General features: G+C 39.5%; 1 protein-coding gene across 1 annotated transcript in view; it reads right to left on the reverse strand.

Annotated features, from left to right (window-relative positions):
• The window catches only part of FMN2 (formin 2), a gene marked incomplete at both ends in the record, with an annotated part of 296886 nt that overhangs the window by 265871 nt on the left and 7592 nt on the right, over positions 1-23423 (reverse strand). The window contains one exon of the mRNA XM_080929057.1: positions 2287-2453. Within this exon, the coding sequence (XP_080785183.1) occupies positions 2287-2453 (167 nt within the window). The remainder of the gene's footprint in view (positions 1-2286; positions 2454-23423) is intronic.

Raw genomic sequence — 23423 nt, forward strand, 5'->3', positions numbered from 1 at the left:
GGACCTGAGTTCATCCTGTAGCATCACAATAATAAATGAATAGTTTTTAAAGAAGCTTAGAGGACAAAGATTATCCCATTCTTTTCGATTGGTTCCAGTTTCATATTTACTGGGTGAAAAAAACTTTTTAGTTATGAGCTTTATTGAGGAAAATGCAGTTAATTTGATAATAGTTTTCAGAAAAATCAAGTGCTAAACTGTCATGTGAACTTTTTCTGGGATAAGAAGATGGAATTCATACTCACACATCTATTCCTCCCAACTAGGGCAACAATGGCATTCAATATAACAGTTCCATAGATGTCCATAGATGTCAAACCAATGGCTTGATCATGCTTGCTTACATAGCAAGGAAGAGGGATGCTACAGTGGAGTTGATGACTCCATGGACAGCTACATCACTGAAGAGTCTCATTCCAGCCCAGATGACAATGTACCTATAACTGCAGAGACAAACTTCTCTGCCCTTTTAGTTAACTTTGCACACACCAAATATTCTATCACCTTCCAAGACTATAAGACCACCTGAAGCTTGAACAGTGTTACATACAGCTGAGAAGAGTAGCTGGGATCTGAATGACCCCACTCTGACTCCCTTCTTTGAGGTAGCATCAACAGGCTAGATTTTGAAAGTACCCTGCAACTAGTCACAATTCTTCTGATGAAGATGACAAAGGCTGATATAATTAGATAACAGCATGCAATACAAACACAGCTGGTGCTTTCCTTTACCTGTATTTTGTTTACAATATCTCCAAATTCCATATCGACAGCTACAGAAGATAGATCTATAATACTCTATGCTGTAGTACCCAAGTTCCGGCTACAGAATGAGCTCCCACAGAGAAGAGAGGAAACTTCTAAAACTGTCTCATTCTTTTCAGAGGGGAAAAAGGTCTACCTATCAGTGATTAACTGCTACATCATTTGATAACTTTCAGAAGAAAGAAGGGAAGAAAGAAAGGAAAGAAGGAAGGAAGGAAGGAAGGAAGGAAGGAAGAGAAAAAGAAAGGGAGGGAGGGAGGGAGAGAGGAAGAAGGAAAGAAAGAAGGAAAGATCTCAAAGAAGGCTCACAAATCATGGAGTTATCTAGAAATTTTTCTAAGTCAGAACTGAGATCTCAGAATAATTTATGAGATTCTTTCTGCTCATAATAAAAGAGCGTGGAAAGATGACCAGTTAGGACTGGTCAGCAGGAGGAAGAAGAAAGCACCAAGCATGGACACTTTTCTGGGGAAAAGACAGCCTCACTGTGTGATCAGGCTAACCTGAAACTCTTAATTTTCCTGCGTCAGCCTCTCAGAAACTGGGATAATGGCCATGAGCCACCATACCTGGCTCTACAATCAGCTTTTGACATCAGTCTATGTTCACATTCACTGTCTTTGGAAGTATGTTTGGCAAATCTGAAACAAAAGTAAATACCCATGTGATCATAATTCAATGTCCTCAAACACTCAGTTTCTGATCTGTGCTCAAGACATCCACCCAAACCTCCCAGTTTCTCATGAAAGATGCATTTATGAGAATTCTCAGTTTTAGGTGTATCCTCAGAGCCATGCTATGCATGCACCACATACCTGAAGAAGTTAACACTATTCTGATTTGAAGATGCTAGTCCTAATCCAGGAGTGCTGACGTTCATGATGCCTTACAATCATGCCTTTGAAGTTCCTCACTATTAACCCTTGCTGAGTCGGGGCCTGGATAGGGGCAGATGCTGTTGCTTCTTCTTGCCAATGTTTAGTACACAAATGAGCTTGGAAAACACTCACATAGCATTCTAGTGCCCATGGAAACCTGTGACCCACTGGGACTAGTACTTTGCTCTTTGGTGCTGCTTCTGAAGGAATGTTTATATCAGCACAGAGATACTGATGTGTGAGGTGTGTTTCAAGGAAAAACATTTGCATATGCAGGTTCAACCTTCACCAGAAAATAAAATTATGGTTCAATCTCTACTGAAAAGAAAAATTCTGAGTAATCTTAATGAGCCTTATTAAAGCAGTCTAGAAAACTAAGGGTCTGGGTTTTGTTTGTTTGTTTCTTTGTTGTTGTTATTGTTATTTGTTTGTTTGTTTGTTTTTTAAGGTTTGGCAACTACATGTAATGCCCTAGTTCAAATAAAAATATAGAAATAGACAACCTGCACCCTAGAGTGGCCCAGGGGAGGAAGCTTGCATCACAAGTTGTTTTTAAATTATAGGGTGATTGGGCAGACACATATCACAGCTGTTACTCCAATTGCAGTTCACCCTCCAGACAGAAGTGGATTCTCCTACTTACATCAAATGGAGCTGAACTTGACCCAGCATTCTGATTACACGGTTCCCTGAAGCAGTCACTAAAAGGAAGTAGAAGACCCATGGCAATGATCCGGGAGCAAAATTTTTCTGCTTCTTCTGGAGGCCCGTTCTCCTGCTGGCTAAACAGCTTCTCCAACAGTGTTCTCCCTGCATATGAAACACAGTTATTAGAGGGAGGCTGGCAGATCACCTGGCTCAGAATGCTCCCGAGAGGATAGTAAACATCACTAGTGAGCAACGGTCTCCAAGGCTACTTGTGTGCAGAAAGGAGCCCAAAGAATGAAACTGCAATGTGAAGCCAGACACCACATAGGAAAAGGCAGGAGGGTATGCTCTCCCAGGCTCCCAAACACATCTTGCTTGAAAAGAGAATGGTCTCTATTACTTACTATACATTCTCCATCTGAATAGAACCTCCACCCCTTTGAGATTTAATTAAGCAATTCTCCATTTTTCTCCCTGCTTAAGAGTATTCTTTGTGGAAGCAGTAACTCAAACTGCCACCATTTTGGGCCTAGAAATGTCAGAGACTGACTGACATTCACTGTCTTAGACCCAGGACTAGGGAAAGGAAGAGACTGAAGCACAGACAAAGGTATCCGCCCATAAAACAGGCAAGGAATCTGGACAGGAAATAAAAGTCATCCTGAAGAAGAAAAAGATTTAAATGTTTTCAATTGCTGCCTAGAAACAACTATGTGTGGGGTCTGGAAAGATAGCTCAGCCGTTAAAAGAACTTGCTCCTTTGACAGAGGACCCTGGTTCTTTTCCCAGAATCTACATGGTGGCCCACATTCAACTATGGCTCCAGTTACAGGGGATTCTCTTTTGGCCTCTGCAGGCATCACACACATGTGACAAACATACATACAGGCAAAACACCCACACACATATAATAAAATAAAAGTCCAAATAATTTTTAACAGAAGAAACAGCTTTCTATTGAATGTCTAAATTTAAGTATTTTGTCATTTCTCCAAAGAAGACTCATTAAGAATGGAGGATACAGCATAGAGGGAAGTTCTACAGACATCAAGACAAACAAATGACACGTCATAGAGAATAAATGTCTGTGGACTAGTCAGAAATAAACTGGACATCTATATTATAACTCCTCCCTGCAAAGCTTGGGCAGGAAGGCTGTAAGAATCAGAGATCTGGAGAACCAAGATAAATCAGTTTCTTATAGGCGTAACAGTAAGCAACTGATGTACTGAAAAAAGAAGGGGACCCCATCCTTCACCCAGAGCCTAGAAGTTTCTGTCAGTTACTGGTTGCTAAGTGGAACAGACCGTAGAAGACTGGGTCTTGCTGGTCCATGTCTCAACATTCTTTATACTGTAGAATAATTTTGGAAGAACAGAGTGGTGGGCAACTTGGTCACCTCTACTCCACTGGTCATTGTTAGACTCTAAAGATAAACAAACATGAGAGTCTAGGATCCAGTCTCTAATCTATTTTTAGTGACTATGTAAAGTACTATTCTGATGAGCTGGCTGAATTTCTGTCTTATACTAATTTTATGCATTATTGAGGACAGGCTGCAGGTCGACCAGAAGTTCCTGTTTAGGCGAGCATGAAACTGGTTAGACTGAAGATCACAGCCTAAGTGACAGACTGCCTCAAACTTTTTATACTCCTATCTGTATGCCAATTGACACACCCTCTAATGCCATCACAGTTGACAACTGTCATGGCTATGACTAAAATTATAGTCATATAATTTTATGACTATAATAGCTATATTTATTTATATAAATATAAGATAGATATATTTATATAAATATTATAATATTTGTGACTATAATATACTAAAATATTATAAAGGGAGAATAAAGAGTTGACATCCAACTCCTGGTAAACTTCTAACAAGACTAATAAAAGATGTAAATATCATCTCTTTATTTGCCTATGACTCCCCCTCACATCTTTTACAAGTTAACTAAAACTATTTTTTCCCATGGTTTTAGAATCTAAATTGAACCTTTATTCTCTATTTCTAACCTTGGCCAAAGTAAGTTTCCCTTGATGCCCAATGGGTACATGGTCCTTTTATGGGTTTCACAATTTTGGGAAATAAAGAAAAATTGTGGGACCTAGTTTCAGGTCAAAATCTGATACAAACTATTAGTATTCCAACATTTTAAAATTCAGAAATTTGTACAATATTTTCTCTACATCCACAAACTAAAGCAGAAGAAATAGGGAACGTCTTCCAGGTCCCTTCCATGTTACAACTATCCTCTCTTCTTGATTCCTACTATTTCTCCCTCTTGTAAGTTCATTTTTCAACTTTAAATCAAACCCAAGCATCCTGAAAAACCCCTATGAGCCCCTTCCAAACCATTGTAGAACCCTCTATGAACTCTTTTATGTAACATATTTACTTAAATGGTATTATTAAATGGTGCATTATTAATATCTAATCCTTCACTTAAGTGATATGTTTCCTTAGAGCACACAAATTACAAATATGATAATTTGTAGAGAGGAACAAAGAAATATTTGGAGCATGTATAGAATATTACAATGCTATTCAGTAATGCATATTTATTCATATTCTAGCCAGAATATAGAAAGGAAATTTACACACACACACACACACACACACACACACACACACACTTTCTTTTGTCTCTTGGCCCTCCTAAAATTCTTAAAGACATCACCTTTCTATTGCTTGTCATTCTAAAATAGAGGCTTCACCTTAATAATAAAGACAGTAACCACTCAATGGTCTTGCTTTAGAACCTATAGCACCTGCTGGCCTCTGCAGTACTCACTCCTTTATAATATTCTATAGTCAAACACCATTATTATGTCAACTACTGCCACAAAACATGCATATTGATTAGAAATTTAATACTCCTAAAGAAAAATGCAAAGTGGGAGCTGAGAAGGGGTGGAGGTGTTCTATAGACTTCTGACAAAGGCACTTGGGGATCAACTGAGAAAGACCTTCTAACCACACCAGCTCATGGACATTCCTCCTCTCTCGAGAATTTTGGCACAGAGACATTCCCTTTCCCTTTCTGAACCTGCTTTTGAAATTTAGTTATCTCTGTTGCTCTAATACTTTGTCTCTCAACTTCAGCAGTCAGGCTTCAATTCCAGAAATAAAATGCCAAACCCATTTGAGTAGCTAGTTAGATATTAGAGATCACCAAAGATGGACTTTTCTCCCCTAATTGTCAGCTTATAAAACCAAAAAATAAAAATTCAGGATCCTGATTATTGGTCAAATGGATGAAGTCTTACTACTATCTCAGGCTTGGGTTCAGACATAATATTCTAAACTGTATATCACCAGATGGTAACTATCTAAACCTAATAAGATCACTTACTTTCTATTCCAGGGCTTTCTAGCACTGTCCTCTCCTTAAGAATTAATTCAAACTGACCCATGAAACACCTGGCCAGGAAAACATCTCTTAGGAAAAGCTGCCTGTTTTAGGGCCTTTGGAAATAGCACACAACAAAACGAGGCACGGTGCAACATGCCTATAATCCCAGCATTGAAAAGCAACAGTAGCAGAATCAGACATTCAGGGCTATCCTTGGCTCAAAGCAAGTTCAAGGCCAGTCTGGTCTACATGAGACCCTGTCTTAAAAAATAAAAAGAACCTGAGGGAAAGAATGAAGCAATATGACTACTACTTAAAATGCAGATGAACACAATAATTTCTCTGGCCATCTGCTGAGAGTGGTGAGGGTGAGATACCTTCTTCTATAGAAAAGCCTTCTCTACTGATGTGCGTGCGCGCATGTCCTCTGAATTCTTTCAACACCATTGAAAGAAACCAGGAATCCAAGAGGAGACCTGAGAGACAGTCCAGTAACAAGGCTGCTCCAGCCAATTCATTCTCTAAAGGACCAAATAGTCCTTGTTTGGGGCTTTGGGCCAGCATGAGTCACTGTCAAATATTCTTGCCTAGTTGGATTGTTTGAAAACACCTTTGAAAGTTTAGCAGCAATTCTTAGCTCAGAGTTTTACCAAACTAGGCCCCAATCTATACATTGGATATGAGAAGTAAATTTTGTGCTGGTTGCTGTATGTTTTATAAGTCAACCAAGGCTTTTCATGAGGTAGAGAAGCTCAGTCCCCTTACAACTGAGCTGCAGAGTCTCATCCTAAATTTAAACCATAACATCAAATTCTGTCAAAACCACTAGACATGATTTCTTGTGCCTCTTCCAATTTCAGTCTGTTAAAATAAACTAGTCTCAAAATATGTCTTCAAAATGCAGCACAACAACTCAAGCAAAAATGATGGTTATTTTGTCTTGTCAGTCATTAGGACAGTCTTTGATCTCCCAATGATTTTAAGCTAAATTAAAAATTTCTTCTCTACAGAACTGAAGTTAATCCTGAACCTAACTAGGAATACTACCTACGAAACTCTACCCCAAGTCTCAAGTGGTTAATTACCAGAGCATACCCATGGTGCACAGAATACAAAGTGGTTGAAAACAGCTCAAATATCACTATGGCTCTTCAATTTGTACATATATAGGGACAAGAAAGAAGGTGGGTAATGTTGTCTTTAAGCGTGACATTTTCAAATGATTTAATATCCATCAAAAGCATAAGGTACTTGGAAAGTTCATGCCACTGGGTCACCTGGTACTCTGATTCTTTTCTACTCTCCTTTAACCTTTTAACATTTCCTCTTCAGTCCTGTCATTCCACAAGTATTCCACCCTTTAACTCATATTTTCCACAGAAAGTCCAGACTGGAGATTTAGCTCTCTGCAGCTGGCTAATTAAGTATGCATAAGAATCTAGGCTTGACCTCACCAGGAAGCAACAAATAAATACATACTCTAATAAATATCCTCTAAAGTCACAACACTCCTTATTTCCAGTTACTGTTGCATTGGGGGTGGAAGGGGGGTTGTAGGGAATGAGAAAGCTACATATGCAGGCTAATGATGTTGGAGATTTTGATTCATAAATTCCACTAGTCATGAACACATGCTGACCCCAAAACCTTATTGTTAGGATGCACCTTATTGTACATTTTAAGTAACACAGAGTACAGAAAAGTGACTAGGTACTCCAGATAGTCAAGTTTATTTACATCTGATTGATACCATTGTAGCCTATGGCTGTCCTTTAGTATCCATGGAGAAATAGTGCCAGGGCCACTGCATTGGATCATAGACTTCAAAGTCCAAAGATGCTCAATGCACCATGCTTTCATATAATACCCACACATTCCCTTAAATACTCAAAATTATCTCTATATTAATTATAATCCTCCAATACAACATGAATGAATAGATGTGATAACATATTGTCTAGGGAATACAGAGGAGAATCTACATACATTCATTATGTTCACAGTGTTCGTTTTTAATATCTGATCGGAGGTGTACAGTTGATTTAAACATTATTGAACCCTGGAATACAGAAAAGCGAGGTGTAGCTTAGGATTAATTTTTAAGAAGTATTATAATGTATCTAATGCTAAAACAATACTTCTTGGGGTCCTTTTATATTATTCTATCAAAAGGCAGTACTAGAGTTAAGGAAGCAAGGATGAAAATAATATGGCATATGAAGCTGAGAAATTGGAATCCTAGAGAGGAGTCTAGGAGGCGGTTCTGATGTTAACCAACTGGGTTTTGATCTGTCAGGAAAGAAAGCTGAGGGCCAACTCTGGGCAGAAGGTACACAGGAAGCTTCCGGGTCCCAGGAGCAAAAGGCAGACACAAGGAAGGAGAAGAGGAGGGTTTTTTGCCAGGTTTTGGAGGGAGAAGAAACCATCAGTCATGTGAAGTTTTGGGAAGAGCTGGGCTCTGCAGCCACTACTACAAGCGGGTATGTTTGGCAGGGGCTGGGCTGACTGGGACTAGACTCTGAAATTTTGGGCAGGTGAGAAGAGTAGACATAAAAATATTATTAAGGGCAAACTTGTCCAGACAGGAAATTGTAGTGCCCAGCAATTATGTCCTTAGGCAAGTTGAAAAGAAACAAACTGTGTGTGTGTGTGTGTGTGTGTGTGTGTGTGTGTGTGTGTGTTTTGTCTGAGGATTCAAATGAAGCAGGGTTGGGGCTGGTAGTGTGGTCACTTCCTGGAGCTAAGGGTGGGTAGAACTTAAAACTACACACAACTGCGGAGGGGGGCAGGAGGGGACACATTTGCATAGTAAAATAGAAGCAAGTTTGAAGCCAGCCTGGTTTATATAGTGAGCTCAAGGCCAGCCTGGATTATATGGGAAAAAAAAAATTTTCCCAGAAGGGTAAGGGAAGCTGCTCAGTGGCAGACAGCTGCTTAATATTTGTCAAGATTCAGATTAAATTCTAAGCACCACATAAAATATTGTTTGGTGATACAAATGGTATGTCTTAAATATTTTCAAAATCGTAAAATTAAACAATTGTAAAGCCCTGATTTTCCAAGAGAGTATTCAGTTTATTGAAGCGTGAAGTCTTTATTATGAAAAATAGAGAATTTTTGACTCTGCCAGTTGGACTCGACTGGAGAATATTGATCACCCTTTTTCTGTCTGGAGAAAGCACTCTATCAAGTCCAGGGATGTGGGCAGAGGCATTAAGGTCTGTGTCTCTCACAGAAGCTGAGGAATCAGGATTCCACAAGCACACACTTGCATATCTGCACAGTTCTTTAGCAAGCAGGGAATGATGGTGCACGAACCTATAATCCCAAAATTGTAAATTCAAGGCCCAATTGAACATGTAGTGAATCTAGGCCAACTTAAAGTACATAATAAAAGTAGAGAACATACTAGCCTGATATCATTTAAATTCAACCCTACTTCATAGCTGTACTAACTGGCTGAGACTAGAAACCAGAAGTCCATCAGGGTTCATCTGTGTGTTCCACACCCAAACGTATAGATATACATATTAAAGGATTCTTATTTCTTTCAATTTTTCCTCTCATTAGATGAAAACTTGTCAATCATAATAATTAAAATTAGTTATTCTACACATATGAATATGCTCAGCTATTCGTATCTTTATTCTCTTTCATACCAACTGAGCTGTACCCTGTATTTTGTACAAACCAAACCAACTGGCCAAAGCCACATCTATTGAATGGGCAATATACACAGCATCACAGTGGGCAACAGCCTATCAAGGGATGTTGGTATTGCTGCTGCCTTTGTCACTGGTAACTGCAAAGCCCTCAGTGCCAGCCAAAGGCCTGTATGCTGCTAGTCTACCCCTCTCTTAATCCCACGTTACAACCTTAGTCCAGTTTCCTCATCCTCAAGCTTGAAATAGATATCCTCAATAATCACTTTCATCAATACATTGATAATGATTTGAAACATTACCAAATTATTATTATTATTATTATTAAATTTGATATTATGTTAGTCAGTGGTTAAGAACAGTTTCTGCTATTCTAGAGTACCTGAGTTTGTTTCACACACACACACACACACACACACACACACACACACACACACACACACTTTGTCGTGGTTTGAATATGCTCAATCTAGGGAGAGAGCAGCACTATTAGGAGATGTGACTGTATTTAAGTAGGTGTGGCCTTGTTGGAGAAAGTGTATCACTATGGGGATGGGCTTTGAGACCCTCCTCGTAGCTGCCTGGAAGACAGTGGAAGTGACCATGGAACAAGATGCAGAGCTCTCAGCTCTTCCAGAGCCATGCCTGCCTGGACCCTGCCATGTTTCCTGCCATAATGATAACAGACAGAACCTCAGAACCAGTAAGCCAGCCACAATTAAATTTTGTCCTTATAAGAGTTGCCTTGGTTATGATGTCTTTTCACAACAATGAAATTCCTAATAAACACTTCTTTTTTTTTCTTTTTCTTCTTCTTCTTCTCCTTTTTAATGCCCAGTGACTAAGACCATCCACAGGTCTTGCAGAAAAGCTGGGTTCAGCTCCCAGCATCCCATGGCAGCTCACAATCATCCAACTGTAACACCAGTTCCAGGATATCTATCTAATACCCTATTATAGATTCAAAGAGCATCGACATACACATAGTACACATACGTACATACATACATGCAGACGAAACACTCACACACAAAAAAAAAAACTAATATTTTTTAAAACTACAAATCATATACTTTGTCATGGAAATGTGGTCAATAGGTATTTGGTTCAACTTAGAGGAAGAAAATTATATATTTACTGTAAAACTCATTTGAAAGGATAAAGGAAGCACAGATCAAATTATCTTCACCTGCTTTTTACTTTACTTTTATATCTAGTAAACTTTAATTTAGAAGGCAATGTTTAAGAGCTTGCTTATGGGAAACATGGTGACACATGGCTGTCCTGCCTGGCACGCCTGGCATCCCAGGAGTAAAGAGGCAACGATTTCAGAGCTAGCCTGTGGTACATAGTGAGTGCCCAGAAAGCCCGTGTTACTTAGTACACATAACACTGTCTTTAAAAACAAAGCAAAACTAAACTAAACTAAAACAAAAAAAAAACAAGAGCCCACAGGACCCGCTTGTTAAAATTCCTAACTTCAGATTTATTTTTGTATTAAAAGAGCATACATTATTTATTTAACTATATTTATTAAACCGATGTTGAAAACAATTCATTCGATGACACCCTGGGGATTCACCATCCACTAATGTTCCCCACTGACTGATTATCTCTCTGAGTCTTTGTGTGTGTCCGGCTCTGTCTCTCTCCATCTCTCTCCCTCCCTCCCTCTCTCTCTCTCTCTCTCTCTCTCTCTCTCTCTCTCTCTCTCTCTCTCTCTCTCTCTCTCCTCTCCTCTCTTTCCCTCTCACCTAGCTTCCCTCTCTCCCAGCCTTCCTTCCCTCCTTCCCTCCCCACACACAGCTTTGTAGGGTAGCAAACTCAGATTTAAGTGTATTGAATTAGCTTTACTTTCAAGCACTAACTGCACATGTTCCTCTTACCTCAATAAACCAAACTCAAAGAGCTAGATAAACACAGGAACGGCTGCTAGGGTAAGAATAGAAAGAACTGTTTATCATCATACTAATCCTCCTATGTAAGGAAGAATCACAATCTCCTATCTCAGCACTTGAGGGGCTATTAGGCCTTTGACCAGCAACCATGTAAAATGTAGGGAAGACACACAACAAACACACAGGCCCTTGAGAAAAGTTATCTGTTGTGTTGTATGAAATGCAGTGGCATAATGCAATAGCAGCCCAGCCAAAGTGTTCCTCTGAAGAATCACCATCTTGGACAGATGTAATACAAAATAGTTTATTATGGGAAGGAAAGGGGACCTGGAGAAGCAAATAGAGACAAAGAAAGGGGAACTGAGAAGGTCAGAGAAGCGGGAGAAGATTAGAGGAAGAAAAGAAGAGTCTGGCCTCGGACAGGTTGGGTAGGGAGGGAAAGAGATGGGGAGGGGAAGAGAGAGAAACAAAGATGGAGTCAGTGAGAAAGCAAGGGGTGAGGCTATGAGTACCCACTATAATGCTTAGTACCTGGCTAGTACCTAAAGGACAGAGATGCAAGCTGTTGCTAGGCAGCTGTTAGGCAGAGCCTAGAGGAATCACTAACAGCATCATTAATGAATGCAAGCGCTAAAGCAATCTCTAGTCCTCAACCTCCTGAGTACTTGTTAGCACATCCAGGCACCACAACCTTGGGAAAACATTCTGGTGGAGAGACCTACTAAGGATAAAAGATGTTTGACATCTGTCAATATCTCACAAAACAGGCAGAACAAGGATTTTAAACAAAATAATGGCCATCTTGCCTAAGGCAATTTACAAATTCAATGCAATCCCCATTCAAATTCCACCTTAATTCTTCATAGAGTTAGAAAGAGCAATTTGGAAATTCTTTTGGAATAATAGAAAACCCAGGGTAGCAAATACTATTCTCAACAATATAAAAAAAAAAAAAAAAAAAAACTTGTGGGAAAGTCACCATCCCTGACCTCAAGCTATACTACAGACCAATTGTGATAAAAACTGCCTGGTATTGGTAGAGAGACAGGATGGTAGATCAATGGAACAGAACTAAAGACCCGGAAATGTACCCACACACCTATGGTCACTGGATCTTTGAAAAAGGAGCTAAAAACATTCATGGAAAAAGGACAACATCTTCAACAAATGGTGTTGGTTAAACTGACAGTCAGCATGCAGAAGAATGCAAATCGATTCCTTCTTATCTCCCTGTACAAAGCTTAAGTCCAAGTGGATCAAAGACCTCCACATAAAACCAGGTACCCTGAAACTATTAGAAGGGAAAGTGGGAAAGAGCTTAGAACACATAGGCACAGAAAAAAATTTCCTGAACAGAACACCAATGGCTTATGCTCTAAGATCAACAATTGACAAATGGGACCTCATCAAATTCTAAAGCTTCTGTAAGGCCAAGGACACTGTCAAAACAGCAACCAACAGATTGGGAAAAGATCTTTACCAGTCCAGCATCTGATAGAGGGCTAGTATCCAATATATACAAGGAACTCAAGAAGCTGTACCCTAGAGAATCGAATAATCCTATAAAAAATGGGGTACAGAGCTACACAGAGATTTCTCAACTGAGGAATATCGAATGGTTGAGAAGTACCTAAAGAAATGTTCAACATTCCTAATCATCAGGGAAATTTAAGTCAAAACAACCCTAAGTTTCCACCTCACACCAGTCAAAATGATTAAAATAAAAAACTCAGGTGACAGCAGATGCTGGCAAGGATTCGGAGAAAGAGGAACACTCCTCCACTGTTGGTGGGATTGTAAACTGGTACAACCACTCTGGAAATCTGTCTGGAGGTTCCTCAGAAAATTGGACATAGTACTACCCGAGGACCCAGCTATACCACTGCTGGGCATATACCCAAAAGTAGCTCCAATATCTAACAAAAACACATGCTCAATACTATTTATAGCAGCCTTATTTATAATAGCCAGAAGCTGAAAAGAACCCAGATGTCCTTCAACAGAGAAATGGATTCCTAAATTGTAGTACATATACACAATAAATTCGTAAAATTCCTAGGCAAATAGATGGAACTTGAAGCTATCATTCTGAGTGAGGTAACCCAGTCACAAAATAAAATAAAATAAAAATAAAATAAAACAAAAACAAAAAACAAACAAATAAAAAAACTTATGGTATGTACTCATTTATAAGAAGATAGTAGCCCCACCTCCCCCCAAAAATAAAATAGCTGGGAATACCGAAGAAACCATCCACAGAACTTACGAAGCTCAAAAAGAAGGATGACCAGAATGTGGATGCCTCATTCCTTCTTAGATGGGAGAACAGAACAGGGGATAAAATACAAGGTCAAATAGAGGAACAGGGCTTGAAGAAAAGATTTACAGAGACTGCCTCACCTGAAGAACCAGTCCATATGCAGCCATCAAACCCAAGCACTGTTCTGATGCCAACGAATGTTTACTGGCAGGAACCAGACATGGATGTCTCCTCAGAGGCTCTCCCAGAGCTATACAGATACAGATCAGGATGCTTGCCGCTAAACACCAGACTGAACAGGGGGATCCCAGTGAAAGAGCTAGAGAAAGGACTGAAAGAGCTGAAAGATTTGCAACCTCATTGGAAGAACATCATCATCAGACAAGGCACTGAGGTGGAGAGGGTGATTGGGTATGGGAGCACCTTCACAATCAAGTTGAGAGGGAGGAGGGAAGGGAGTGGGGAGGAAGGGCAAAACATTTAAAATGTAAATACAGAGAATAACCAATAAAATTTAAAGAAAGAAAAAGAGAAAAAATGGCATTGGGGGTTTACCCTGGGCTTTAGGCATGCTAAAGAGGGTACTTAGCCACTGAACCACATCCTTAGTCCCTACAGAACAGGCATTATCATCACAGTTTCAAAGCGCCAGCTAAGCAATAAGAAGGTTCCGGGATCTGCCAGCATCATAAGACTGGGCAGAGGCACTGCCAACGCTGGATATCAGCTTTGCTACCCTCATTCTTATTCCAGGGACCTTCTGCTCCTGAGTCAGCCAACAGCTCTGGGGAAAGCTTTGGACAAAAGTTCTGCAGTAAAAATTAAAAGAAACAGACCTCGTGGTTTGCACCCTACAGGGGCTTGCAACCTAGTTCATGTGACCGGAGCCCAAACAAGAACAGATTTTTAAAGTAGTCTGTTTAAAACCAGTTACAAAAAAATGGTCAAGTTATTCAATACCTTCAGTGGAACTGAGGAGAGGCAGAGGCTGTAAACCAGATACAGTCAAATCCTTAAGAACCTACTGTGTGTTAAGGACTATGCAACCCCAGAGGACAGTCAGGAAGAAAGCAGGCTGTTTGTCTTAACCATAAGAAGACACTTGGGTCACACAAGAGCCACATCTTATAAACAAGATGCAGGGCATGTGCTCTTAACTGGAACACACAGAGCCAAATGTCTCTGGCTCTTACCTTACTGGTACCCTCCCCACAGAGACAATAGGAGTTTCTTGTTTATCTGGCTCCCACTAGCCTGGGTAATCCAGTCAACTCTTGCCTCATTCCCTTCCTCTCTTTGTTCAACTAGTTTACAGCCACTAATACTTGAATTCACAGCCTTCTGTTCTCAGCCTTCTGAGTGTCAGCACTACCGATGGACATCACTGAGCCAGGGGAGCCTTCAGTTATCTGCCTTATTTTGCTAACCTTTGCTTTAGTAGAACACATGTCAATAGAGAGCTGCTCTCAGCCTTTGGGTCATGACCCATTTTGGGGGGTCTCCTATCAGAAATCCTGAATATCACATATTTACATTATGATTCCTCACAGTAGTAAAAATACAGTTATAAAGTAGCATAAAATAATTGTATAGTGGGGGAGGGGAGTCACCACAACATAAACTGTATTAAAAGGTCCAGTCATTAGGATGGTCAAGAACCATTATATTAGAGGGACCTCCTCTCCACTCAGACAGAAAAGGTGACCTAGGATGACAAGGCAATAAGGTGTAAGGGAGGGAGAGGCCTTCCAGGATAAGATGCAGGTTAGAGAAGAACAAGGAACACTACTAGAACCAACTGCTTTCTAGAATCAAAAAAAAAAAGCATAGATTATCCATTATCCAAACATCTATCTGAAGATACACAAATAGGGGGAAGGGGTGGCCCAGTATTTAAGAGCATTTCCTGGTCTTTTTGTGTGCTAGAGTTCATATACTCTCATTCGATAGCTCATAACTGCCTGAGTCTCCAGCTCTGGGGAATCCAATACCTTTGTCTGGCCTCTATATGCACTTGCATGCACGCACAGACATATCTACATCCACATGAACAAAAATAAAAGTAGGTTTTATTTTATGAAAAGAAGTTCCAGAGATGCACAGAAACAGAGCACTTCATTTCAGACACTGTCTCCTATTCTGTGTCCAAGAACTCACTAGACAGCCCCAAATATCCTCAGACTCAGCGTGATCCTTCTGCCTCAGCCTTCTATATGACGTGATCACAAGTGTGAGCTACACATCTGGGAGATGAATCCACTCTGCTCTGTAACAATTTGCTTTGACTGACTATGTGCATGTGGAGGCAAGCATACTGAGGAGTATGTATGAAGGTTAGAGGGCAGTTTGTGGAAGCCCATTCTCTCTTTCTATTTGTAGATCTCAGAGACCAAACTCAGGTCATCGGGCTTGGAAATAAGTGCCTTTGCCAACTGAGCCGTCTCATGGCCCAGAAAAATACTCTTCAGTGATTGGTGGGCCAGTTTTAAAAAAAAAAAAGTTAAGGTGGAAAATATAAAATTCTTAGAGTTCAATGAAAAAGAAAGCATGGACTCAATAGAAACACAACAAAAGCAATTCTAAGGAGAAAGTTTATGGCTGAGTATTTACATAAACAATTGTTATTATCCAGTGTAAATAAATGTGTACCTCAAGATTTTATAAAGATAATAAAAAGGAAACCAAGGTGTTAAGAAACAAAGTATAAACACTTCACATAAACTAATGAAACTAAAACAATACAAAGAATCAATGGTACCAATAGTTGGGTCTTTGAAAGGACAAGATTCACAAACCCTTCACCAAACTAACCAGGAGAGAAAATCTAAAGTCTTACAGAATCTCAAAGATAAAGAAAGGCACAGCCTTAAGTCAGATAGATTCTATCAGAGATTAAATAAAAATTTAAATCTCTGGGCTCAAATATAGTTCATAAAATAAAGTAATAAAATAGTTTATAAGATACCATAACTCTCTTTTGAAACCAGGATTACCACTATAGTAAACCAGATAAAACTTACTCCTATGTATAACAATCAGTCTGTAAAAAGAAATGAGAACTAAAGTACAATCATCTTCTTGCTGAACCATATGAAAATGGCTAAAATTTAATAACATATTTGTAAACCAAATTCAACCACACATTTCAAATATCTTACACTAGCATCAGGTTGATTTCAATCCAGGAATGCAAGGGCAGTTCAACATAAGAAGTAAAGGTAATAAAGCACATAAATGGACCAAGGGGAAGAAGTCACATGATCAATAGAAAAAAAAAAGCTCATCATTCATTCCTGAAAAGAAAGCTCTGAAGAAATAAAACCAGGAAGAAATATTTCTCTGCACCTAGAGCCAGTGTTTGATTAAATGGAGGAATACATGAAAACTAGTTCCCTAAGTTGAGGTACCAGTAAGCACTCCCAGGCTCTCTCTGCTTTACTAATGTAGTCCTTGGTGTGCTAGACAGAGCAATAAGAAAAAGAAATAGTGTGATACAAATACAAAAGGTAGAAGTCAAGGTGTTCCTATTTGCAGATGACATGAGACTGTACTGTAAAGACTCAAACAACACCATTCTCAAGTCGGTTAAACATTTCAGCAATAAAACACTACAAAATTGACACAGAAAATTCAAGATGCTTCTTTGTATAACAAATTTTCTGAACCAGGAGGAAGAAAAAAATGTGCTAGCCTGGAATATAATGCCTAGGAATGAGAACTGCAGAATTTTGAAGAATTCAATAGAATGTGGGAAGGTATCCTATGCTCATGAATTGGCAGAATTCATAAGTTGAAAATGACTCTATTGACTACAGTGATTTTTGATCTCTCTCTCTCTCTCTCTCTCTCTCTCTCTCTCTCTCTCTCTCACACACACACACACACACACACACACACACACACACACACACACACACAACTTTAAGTCAGAATTGCAATCACTTGTTCGGAATTACATGGAACGATATATAGAACTTACATACAGACAGATGGTCAACACTGAAAAAAGCAGATACTTCTCTAGGATCAGGAATCAGACATTCTGCAAAGTCACATTCATATAAGCCATATGGTACGTGCTAAAAAAGAAAACACATAACAGCAAAAAATAGAAACCTGAGAAACTGATATATAGATTACAAAGAGATGGGATACAGAAAAAAAATGGTCTCAAAGATCAAGTAATCGACTATTTAGCAAGTGAATTTTGAAAACCAGACTTTCATTGTGGAGGGAATAAAAAACAAAAACAAAACAAAACAACAACAACAAAAAAAAAACAGTGACAAGACACATAACACTGAATCTCACAGGTGGATTCTAGATCAAAGAACTTAAGAGCAGGGTGATAAAATTAGGAGATGAGAAGTTTTGCAAGCCTGGAGAGTTTTGGGTTTTTTTGGTTTTTTTTGTTTTGTTTTGTTTTTTGTTTTTTGTTTTTTTTGTTTTTTGACATGGAAAAATAGCAACAAGCATAAATAAAATGCAGACATTTAAAAAAGGATAAAGAAGGAAGATATATTTGGCAACTAAACCTGCTTCTGTATCTCAAGATTAATAATTGTGTAAACTGAATCTATGCTGAATTTTCTAAATAGTAAGGGCTTCTCAGTAGGATGTGATTTGGTTTAGAAGTACTTGAAGAGACTAAATAAAAAGGTTCTCAGATCTTGTTAGAGGAAATAGTCACAAAGCCACAGTGTTCACCCGGGCACAAAACAAGCAGCAATCTGCACTGTGATCTAAGTCCTAAGCTCACACATAGCCACAGACACATGATGCTCAATAAATGTTTAAAAGTTTGACTGGAGCCAGGTGTGATGGTACATTTGGGGCCAGCCTAGTCTACAAAGCAAGTTCCAGGAAAGCCAGAGCTGTTACACAGAGACACCCTGTCTCAAGAAACCCAAATAACTAAATAACTAACTAGATAGATAAATAACTAAATATTAATAAAATAAAATTTTTCTGGAGAAAAGAGTGTCCCTTTAACAGATGGCAACAGAAAAACTGGATAGGCCCTGTAGAAGAATAGAACCAAATCCCCATTTTGTCCTACAAAAAAAAAATCAACACAAATAGATTCAAAGTCTTAGGTCTTAAGGTAGAGATGGAAGATGGTTCAGGAAGAAATAAAACCTGCCATGCAAGCATGAGGATCTAAAATGACGCCCCATGACCTAAGGATGACCTAAACAAAAAGAAGAGCTGCGTGGACCCAATCCCACTGAACTCTAATCTCAGCACAGGAGACGTGGAGAGAAGAGGATGCTGGGACATGATGACAAAGGAAATTCTGTCGCTGACAAGAGACTAATATCCAAGATAAATGAAGGACTCAGAAACAAGCATCGAATGAACTAAGAATCTAACCTGAAACGGGCAAATGAACTGAGTTAGACATGTTCCAAGAAAGCCAATACAGAGGCTGGAGAGAAGACTCAAAGGCTTAAAGCACTTGCTCTTGCAGAGGACCCAGGTTCAGTTTCCAGCACCCACATGGTAGCTCAGAGCCATCTGTAACTCTAGTTCCATGGAACGGTGCACCCTCTTCTGAACTTTTGGGGAACCACACAAGCAAAATACGTGTTCAACATACAAATAAATAAATCTTTAAGAAAAAAGAGAAATACAAAAAGCAAATCAACATCTTTTTTTTTCAAAAACATTCAGAAACATGCAAATCAAAGCTACATTAAGATTCCGTCTTACCACACACAGAATGTTCACTATTATAAAACAACAACAACAACAACAACAACAAACAATGAACACTAGAGAGGATACATATTGTGGTGTATGGTGGCTTAAAAAACGTGTCTCTGTGGACTCACTGATTTAAACATTTGGCCTCAAGTTTTCTGCACTGTTCAGAGAAATTATAGAACCTTTAGGAACTGAGAATCTTTAAGAAGTATCCAGAAACCCTGGAAGAATGGAAATCGAGAAGAGCCTGGGAAAAACAAGGTCCAGTGAAAGGCCCAAAAGGGGATCCAGCTCAAGGGGAGGCCCCAAGGCCTGACACCATTACTGAGGCTATGGAGTGCTCACCAAAGGGGACCTATCATGACTGCACTCAGGAAGATTCAACAAGCAGCTGAAAGAGTGAGATGTAGATATTTGTACCCAACCAATGAACAGAAGCTGCTGAGCCCTGTGGTTGAATTAGGAAAATGCAGGAGGAAGCTGAGGGCTACCCTATAAGAGAGCCAGTAGTCTCAATTAACCTGGACCCCCAAGTTCTCTCAGACACTGGATCACCAACCAGGCAGCATAAACCAGCTGATATGAGGCCCCCAACACATAGACAGTAGAGGACTTTTGGGTCTAGGTTCAGAGAAGATGTACCTAACCCTCAAGAAACTGGAGGCCTCAGGGAGTTTAGAGGTCTGGTGGAATGGGTGCAGTGGGAACATCCTTGTGGAGATGGAGGGAGGAGACAGGGAGGAGGCATGGGATGTGGAACAGTAGGGGAGTGGACCCCAGGAGGTGAATAAAATCTTGAGTGTAAAAATAAAATAATAATAATAATAATAATAATAATAATAATAATAATAGAAGTATCACTGATTATAACCTGTGTAAGTAAATAAAAACATGATCAGCCAGCTTCCTGTTTTTGCCAGGATACCCAACTGTTGCTGGGGCAGACTTGGTGACTGTCAAAGTATAAGCCAAAATCAACCCTTTCTTCCTTAAGTTGGCCTTGCTATTGGTATCATCATAACATCAGAGAAGAAACTAACACAGGAAGAAACACTTAGACCCAACTGGTGGGAAAGTATAATAAAGTAAAAACATTACGTGTATTGAAGATAGAGGTTGGTGTTATTAATTTCGGTGTGTAATATTTGTATTTATTTGCCAAGTTTTCCCAATTAACTTTATAAAATTAAGAATTTTAACTAAGGAAAAGGCTATTACATAATGACTCATTTAAAGTAAAAGACAGCAAAGTGCTCTGCTCAGGATACTTGAGCAAATGATGTATCCCATTAGTGCACAGCCAAGCAGTCATACGGGCTGAGAATGTAGACAATTATAGGCTGCATGTTGTCAAAAATGACCAAAAAGGCATCTGTATAAAAGTAACACATCAGGCTATTTCTGTATGTCACTTCCAGATCCCCTATAGCCTTTTACCTTGAGTGCTACTCTGAAATCCTTCACCTTTTCTGCTGAAGGCCCGTTAGATTTAGTGTGTCTAAGGTTTTTCCTTTGTACCAATAAAATACAAAATGTAGTACATGAGTAATATATGGGCACACACATATGATTTTGAACTCTATCCTTGGGCTAAGATGCGATGGGTGAAATATTTCTAGCTTGAATCTTGCTAGTGTAAAGTGTATTCTCTTATACTGTCTAACCCAGAGATTCATGGCTGCTCACCATGTCCTAATATTGAGCCGTACTTCCAGACCCCAAAGTGTATTCTAAATAGTTTGCTATCATGCCTTGTGGGACCAGCGAGACTATGAGTAAGAGAAGGCAGGGGAAGTGGGAGATTGTGATTAGAACTTGGAAAAGTGAATACAAAGTGCTGTAAAGTAGAAAATAGTTCAGAGGTAGCTTTAATGGAAAGATTGATGGGTTGTAGAAGGTATAAGGAATAAAGGAATAAGGGCAAACAAGACATCAATCAGTGCCTTGGTGAGGCGACCCAGCAGACAATGGTCAGGAGATGGAGAAGGAAAGCATGCTTTTAGACTGTGACTCTCCGAGATTTGTGATACTTAAGTGAGAGGCGCTGGTGCCCAGGAGAGCAACAGCAAAAAAATGACTCAGAGCTGGGAGTCTATTCTCCACCAAACTTGGGAAAGCAGCCCAGAGGAGATTTGCAAAAGGAAATTGGAGGCAAACCTCAGTAGTACATCTCAGAGCTAAGCGGAAAGACATGCACCTACCTTTTGTTATCACAGGCAAAGGATGGTGAGAGCAGTTTTAATCAAATAAAGCATATTAGAGAAATAAATAATCCAAGCCAGAAAACTAAGGCTCCTATAATAACCTTTCGCTCTGTCACATCTTACAGCACAGCCATATGTTTTTCTCTCCCCCCTCCCTTCTTCCCTCTCTCCCTCCCTCCCTCTCTCTCTCTCTCCATCATGACAGATTTTACTGTTCCATCCATCCCTTCTCAAAAGACGCTGACTCTGACACACTCAACCAACTTCTGAATTTTTTTTTCTAAAAATAGGATATCCAATTTGATATCCAAAAATAAACAGCCAGGATGTTTCGCAGCCCAGCCAGCATCCTCTCAGCCATGTAACCGAAGTAGCACAGCACAGACAGGAAGGCATAACCACCCTGCAGAACATCTTGGTTGCTGTAAAAGGCAATGTCTCCCACAGAGAGCACGTGTCACTGACCATCCTCAACCAGGCATGTGTTGGTCCATGGGAAAAAAATTATGTTTATGCATCAGTTGAAAATGATTATCTTTATTGTCATTCCATCTGCTACTGTTTCAGAGAGAAAACTTATATTGTAGCAATGAAGTGACTTACTACTTAAGAAGCACCCCCCCCAACAGTGTGTTCAGCTGCATTTACATGGGGTTTACAAGTCTGTTATTTTATAATGGGATACACTGCAATAATTTAAGTCCAATAATTTTTTTAAACCTACGAGCATTTGTCTTCTCTGTGTTTTATCTCTATGGAACTTTAGTATCAGAGCCGGAAACGGGGGTATGGGCCTTAAACCCAGCACTCAGACAGAAGCAGGTGGGTTTCTGTGAATATGAGACCACCTCGTCCACCTAATTTAGTCCAAGGGTATACATAGTTTGGGGTGAGGGGTTATGTCAATATGAGCTTAGAAAGTGAATACTACAGAGCCATGAAATTATTGAACAAGCATGACTTTGAATCTCAGGACTCCTATCCCAAAACATATATGTATTGTGTGTATATATGTATATATGGATATAGATAGGTTTGCTATATAGCACAGTAGGTACAAGTTCTTGCTGCCAAGTCTAAAAACCTGACATTGATCCAAGAGAAGCACACAGGGGAAAGAGAGAACTGATTCAACAAGTTGTTTTCTGACCTCTACATGTGTGACAATGGAGTGGGTGCTTGTACATACATACATACATACACACACACATATATATGCATACATATATGAATATATACATATATATGAAAGCTTGAATTTTTGTACTATTATTAGCATTTTAATTCTAACCTCTGAAATCTAGTAGAGATGATGTGTATTCTCAAGAGACCCAACAATTATCATATTATCTTTACTTCAGTGAATATAACTAACTTTTAACTCACCAAAAGTTTGGTGTAATTCTCAAGCTTCTATTGAGCAGGTAGTAGTGGACATCAGGAAGGCTAAATACCCCAACTTCCTTGTATCAATCCCCAGAGACACACAGTGAACAAGTATTTACCAAGAACTCACATACTCAGTGTTTGTGAGTATGGTACCCTAACGGCACCCTGAAAGACACACAGCAGATATGAGTAAGCAGACAGAAAGAAAAAGGTGATGGGAGGACAGCATCCCACAGGCAAGTCAAGGAAGAAGAAATCCTAAATCCAAAAAGCAACTTGATACAGATTTCACGTGCAAAGTGTGACATGAAGGCAGCCAGGGCAAGCGGATGGGACACAGAAAACAGGGCCTTCACATGGGCCTTTTCACAAGCTTCCCAAGAGAGGCAAACTATGCTTCCAAGAAAGTGAGCTTGCAGGGCCAAGGCCCAGGGTCTGAAATATAAACTTATGTTCATAGAATAGCAAATACATTAGTCTTCCCCAATCACCATCGTGTGAGAAAATCAGGAAAGAAGGCTAAAAATCTAGGTGCTTGAAGGCAGATGTACAGAGCAAACACTGACAGGGTGTCACCTTGATCTCCCCCTGCCCCCTCTCCTGTCCTCTGCTGTTGTTGGTTGTTGATTTGGTGTTTTGCATAGAGACTATCAG

This window comes from Micromys minutus (assembly GCF_963924665.1).
Source record: "Micromys minutus genome assembly, chromosome: 1".
NCBI lineage: Eukaryota > Metazoa > Chordata > Mammalia > Rodentia > Muridae > Micromys > Micromys minutus.